The sequence below is a fragment of the Hibiscus syriacus genome, unplaced genomic scaffold (genome assembly GCF_006381635.1).
Source record: "Hibiscus syriacus cultivar Baekdansim isolate YM2019G1 unplaced genomic scaffold, ASM638163v2 tig00000452_pilon, whole genome shotgun sequence".
Taxonomy (NCBI): Eukaryota; Viridiplantae; Streptophyta; class Magnoliopsida; order Malvales; family Malvaceae; genus Hibiscus; species Hibiscus syriacus.
In genome coordinates this window covers 476,967-482,591 of record NW_024061787.1, presented here as the reverse complement: position 1 = coordinate 482,591, position 5,625 = coordinate 476,967, and the positions used below count along the sequence as shown (strand labels likewise).

Here is a 5,625-nt window from a genome sequence, read left to right as displayed (position 1 = left end):
GAAAATTTTGGAGTCTAACCATTGTCTTTGGCAATGATAACGATATTCGATAATGATGAGCGCCGATCAAAAATAGAGAATTTAACTAGATTCATGAGTCAAAATGATATTTTATCTAAATTTTAAAGATTAAATTAATATTTTGTCTTAAATTTAAGATCAAAATTATCATTTTATCTAGAATTCAAAGATTAAATTAAAATTTAATTATTTTTATTAACGTCATTAACTAGTTAATAAAAAATTAATTACTTAGTGATCAAAATGTAATGAACTTTCAAAATCGATGATTAAAATAAGACATGCCAAAAATTGAAAAGGGGTGTAGAGTAGCCTTTAAATTTAGAGCCGCAACCTTGTCCGAATCTGATCCCATAATGTTGTTTTCCACCCTGGGATATCCTTTTCCAACCAATACCTACCGTCCATTTCTACTCTTCTTTTATCTAATGAAACTTGTTCTCAGCTCAGCTGTTTTCTCCTCACTTTTCTGTGTGCTCAGTTTGACTCTCTCTTCTTCAACCCCATGCCTTTTCGACCCGATCCCCATGTGATCCGATTCTTTGAGTTCCGTTTCGTTTCGGACCTTACCGTTGTTTCTATTTTATTACTTCCGTCAAACAGTTAGAACAGAGCTCCCCCCCCAAAAAAAAACACGTTTTACTTTCTTACTCAGATCGATCCCTTTTTTTGTCCGTTTCAATTTAAGAAAGCGTCTTGATCTTTCTCCCAAAAGATCTGATTTTCTTCGTTGGATGGATCATAATGACAACAAGATGAACAAAGCGATGACGTCACTACCCGGTATGTCCGACGTCGTATTAGGCTGCGTGATGCCGTACATCGACGACCCTAAAGACCGCGACGCCGTTTCTCTTGTTTGCCGGCGGTGGTACGAGCTCGACGCGTTGACTCGCAAGCACTTGACCATCGCGCTCTGTTACACGACTAGTCCCGATCGGTTGAGGCGTCGGTTCCCCCACTTGGAATCGTTGAAATTGAAAGGGAAGCCTCGGGCGGCGATGTTTAATTTGATACCTGAGGATTGGGGTGGGTACGTTACGCCGTGGGTGAATGAAATCGCGGAGAATTTTAATGGCTTGAGGTCCGTTCATTTCAGGAGGATGATTGTTAAAGATTCGGATCTGGAGGTTTTGGCTAGGTCTAGAGGGAAGGTTTTACAGGTATTGAAGCTTGATAAATGCTCTGGCTTTTCTACTGATGGTCTTTTGCACGTTGGCATCATGTGCCGGTAAGGTTCTTTTCCCCCTTTAACGTTAACCTTGAAAGTGATAATTTTGCTTGGTACGTTCGATTAAATTCGTTTTTTAATTCGACATTTTTAGAAAGAAATTATGAGATATGGGTTGAACTCACTGGTATCAGGATTGAGTTAAGAGATTGATTTAGTAACTTCCTATTAATTGGGTGTTAAAGCGTAGCTTAGCTGACTTGAGTTTGGTTGAGTTGAATTGTTGGGAATATTTGGCTTAGTGTTTAACTTTTTTGAAACATATATGCAAGCTCAATTGCTTCTATCTGTAACCGTTCAAATTCAATCGTTTGAATTTAAGGCAAATCTTTCTTTTCCAGAGCCTTTAGCATTTGCATTCATTGGTGTGGCTGTTGCTGTGATGTTTGATTGTCAAACCAATGGAAATTGGTATGAATGATGAATTATTTTGATTGCATATGTGCGAAACAATTATGAGTTAGTGACTGATCGAAGTCAGAGAAGAAACGACTATGGAAAATTTGGTCATGTGGTACACTTTCATATGTTTAGTAAATTACTTGAATGATTTTCTCCTCTGTGAATATGTTCGACAACATTTTGCTTCAAGTTGGAAATAGAGTACTATATTGACTAAGGATCAGATTGCTGTAGTTTTTTAGTATCATTTCTGCATGTAATAATTTATTGCTTAATGAGATTATGCATGTTCTTCTCAACAATCTACATCTAAAGATCACTGATTTTTGTTTTGGGGGCAATGGTAGATACACTTGTTATTTTATGCCTTTTAAATATTTTTTTATGACTCAGATCTTTATATGTTTCCTCAGGCAATTAAGAACCTTGTTCTTAGAAGAGAGTTCAATTATTGAGAAAGATGGTCAATGGCTTCATGCGCTTGCAGTAAATAACTCGGTTCTCATGACTTTAAACTTTTACATGACAGATCTTGTCAAAGTGAGTTTTGAAGACCTTGAACTCATCGCCCAAAATTGTCGTAACTTGTCCTCTGTGAAAATTAACGATTGTGAAATTTTGGATCTTCTTGGTTTCTTTCGTGCTGCTTCTGTCTTGGAAGAATTTTGTGGCGGTTCATTCAATGAACAACCAGAAAGGTATAGTGCTGTATCATTTCCACCAAGGTTATGCCGTTTGGGTTTATCCTACATGGGGAAGGATGAAATGCCAATTGTGTTTCCATTTGCATCTTTGCTTAAAAAGTTGGATCTCCTTTATGCATTACTGGGCACAGAAGACCATTGCTTGTTAATCCAAAGGTGCCCCAACTTGGAGGTTCTTGAGGTAGAAGTCACAAAACCTTGTCTTAACTATTTGGCTTAATGCCCAAATAAGCTTCCAAACTATACCATTTGTGTCAAATAAGTTCCTACATTTATTTTTGGCCTATCCGGGTGTCTAACGTTACAAAAGTTAGCACTTTAGGTGTCTGGGCCGTCAACAAACGTTAGTTTTCTCCGTTAAGTGACATATGTCACAACTTGGTAATTTTAAATTTTTTATATAAAATTATATATATTTTTTAAAAAGAAAACACATAAATTTCAAAAAAACCCCTAAATTTTTAAAACCTTCATTTTAACCTTTAAATTCATGTCGACTTTCACCATTTACCGTCGAAGAAGATTCACTCGACCTCCCCTTCTCCCGAAGACTAAAACCTCTATGAAATTGTGATCGATTGACAATCGATCTACGAAAAATCGACGCTTTAAATCCCGCGAACCCTAGGATGAAAATCGTCGATCCCACGCGACTTCGATGGTTAATAGGCAACAATTACGGCGGCATATAACTAGAACGATGGTAAGGGTTACGTCGACGACAGTGGTCGTGGTCGGAGAAGACGGCGACGGCGAATTAAGGTTAGGATTTGGGATTTTAGGGTTGTTTTATAATATAAGAAAACTTATGATTTTTTTTATAAATATAATAGTATTTTTAATATTTTTTAAAAATAAATTTCAAAATTATCAGGTTGTGACATGTGTCCTTAACGGGAAAAATTAACGCCGTTGACGGCTCGGACACCTAAAGCGCTAACATTTGTAACATTCGACACTCGGATGGGCAAAAAATATAGTCACTTATTTGATACAAAAGGTATAGTTCGGGTATTTATTTGGGCATTAAGCCTAATTATTTTTCTGCGCTGCTTTTTTCGAATTGCATCTCTAATTTTATTATTTTTTGGTCTGGGATTCTGGCTGAACTTTTTGGGGTTTCAACTGGAAATTTTATTATCCTTATTAAGTGTAGCTTTTATTGTTCAAGTTATTTTTCTTTTTTTGAGATGTTTTCCAAAATATGGTCCATCATTAAGACACTTTGGACCTTGGTTTCTGAGCTTTTCTTTCATGCTTTAGGATAAATAGTATGTTCTTGAATATTAGCAACCTTATTGTGTGTGTGTGGCAAGGTTTATGGCATTGAGATTTAAGTAGTTGAATACTAAATAGTCAAAAGTGGTCTTGAAAACTGTTGGATAGTGTGAAATGTCAAGGAATTATGGAAACTCTGTTATGTTTTTTATGCAAATATTTAATAAGGTCTTATTAAATGAATTTTTTTGGATGGACAGGCTAGGAATGTTATAGGAGATAGAGGATTAGAAGTTCTATCTCGAAGCTGTAAGAGACTAAAGAGGCTTAGAATCGAGCGTGGCGCTGATGAACAGGGAATGGAGGATGAAGAAGGTGTTGTTTCACAAAGAGGATTAATGGTTTTAGCTCAGGGATGCCTTGAATTGGAATACTTGGCTGTTTATGTATCTGACGTCACCAATGCTTCATTGCAGTACATTGGGACATACTCAAAAAATCTGTGTGATTTCCGTCTGGTTTTGCTTGACAAAGAAGAAAGGATAACAGATTTGCCTCTTGACAATGGAGTACGAGATCTATTGAGGGGCTGCGAAAAGCTTAGAAGATTTGCCCTGTATCTCCGACCTGGTGGTTTAACTGACGTGGGACTCGGTTATATTGGACGATATAGTCCAAAGGTAAGATGGATGCTTTTGGGGTATGTCGGGGGATCCGACGCTGGGCTTTTGGAGTTCTCAAAGGGATGCCCTAGCTTGCAGAAACTAGAAGTGAGAGGTTGTTGTTTCAGCGAGCGTGCACTAGCAGCTTCTGTTATGCAACTAACTTCTTTGAGGTACTTGTGGGTGCAAGGCTATAGGGCATCAGAATCTGGTCGCGATCTGTTAGCAATGGCTCGTCCGTTTTGGAATATTGAGCTAATTCCTGCAAGAGTAGTAGTTATGGCTGATCAGAATGTGCTTGAGCAGCCGGCTCAGATACTCGCATATTACTCGCTAGCAGGACCAAGAACAGATTTCCCTGAAAATGTGATTCATTTGGATCCACTAGCCACTGGAGTAGAGCTGTAATAAGATTGTGTTTTTCCCCTGTAACTTTGAAAGCACTTGGAAGATGATGGGCTACACTGTTTTGCCCTTTGCTTATGGAAAGTAGCTTAGGTTATTTTGAACTGAGAAATGTAACTTTTCATAGTATTAGACATTGAAAACGCTAAATTTCATGTTTTTTTTATGCTTTGATGGAAGGAAATGTTCTCGCATAAGAATTCATTTTGGCGTTCACCTTTGATCTACTTCCTGCTTAGTGTTTCTTGCCTTAGAAAATTTTAACAATAATTGAGTTATTGAAATAGTTTTGTAAAAGACTGCATGTGAGAGGTGCCAAATTACAGCGTATAGACATAGCTTCTATCCGAAATAATAGATTCCATAACATATACATATATGCTTTGAAATTTACTACTTGAAAATCCTATTTATAAATTCTTAACTACACTAAATATTAAATATGTATGTCACTAGTATCAAGAAGGAAAATATTTAAATATTTAATATAAAAATAAGTGCGTAAATTATATTCAAAATTGATTTTTGGTGTCTATAGAATTTTTCGTTAAAAATATGCGTCTAATATTTTCCCCATTTTACATTTAGGTGTCTACCGTTAAAAAACCATTAAGTGACACGTGTTTGTTCAATTTTTTTTAATATTTTTAAATATTATTTTATTTTCTAAAAAAATATATATATAAATGTGTCACGTGTTACCTAACGGAGTTTTTTTTAGCGGTAGACACCTAAAAGTGTAACGGATAACATTAAGAACATATTTTTTTAACAAAAAATTCTTTTACACCAAAAGTTAATTTTAGTAAAATTTAGACAATTATTTTTATACTGAGTAATATATAAATTGACTGCGTAACTTTCTGATTCAGATGTACTCCCAGAACAAGCTAACTTTCAACGAAGTTACCTACCTACATAAATACTACATATCGAGTCTTTAACTCAATGGTACTCAGGTAGACATATAAAACCATAATTT

At 35.9% G+C, this 5,625-nt stretch overlaps 1 protein-coding gene across 1 annotated transcript; it reads left to right on the top strand.

The window, feature by feature from the left end:
- The first annotated feature begins 576 nt into the window (after window positions 1-576).
- On the top strand, window positions 577-4,675 carry LOC120205665 (coronatine-insensitive protein 1-like). The gene is made up of 3 exons (XM_039205513.1): window positions 577-1,252; window positions 2,068-2,539; window positions 3,837-4,675. The coding sequence occupies exons 1-3, from the start codon at window positions 756-758 to the stop codon at window positions 4,644-4,646; spliced, it is 1,779 nt and encodes a 592-aa protein (XP_039061444.1). The 5' UTR covers window positions 577-755; the 3' UTR covers window positions 4,647-4,675.
- The last annotated feature ends 950 nt before the right edge of the window (window positions 4,676-5,625 follow it).

Bases quoted from the DNA above. Each gene is read 5' to 3' on its own strand.
- LOC120205665 (XM_039205513.1), top strand. From the start codon at position 756: ATGGATCATAATGACAACAAGATGAACAAAGCGATGACGTCACTACCC. The intron at 1,253-2,067 runs GTAAGGTTCTTT...ATGTTTCCTCAG, and splicing joins CACGTTGGCATCATGTGCCG to GCAATTAAGAACCTTGTTCT. The intron at 2,540-3,836 runs GTAGAAGTCACA...TTGGATGGACAG, and splicing joins CCAACTTGGAGGTTCTTGAG to GCTAGGAATGTTATAGGAGA.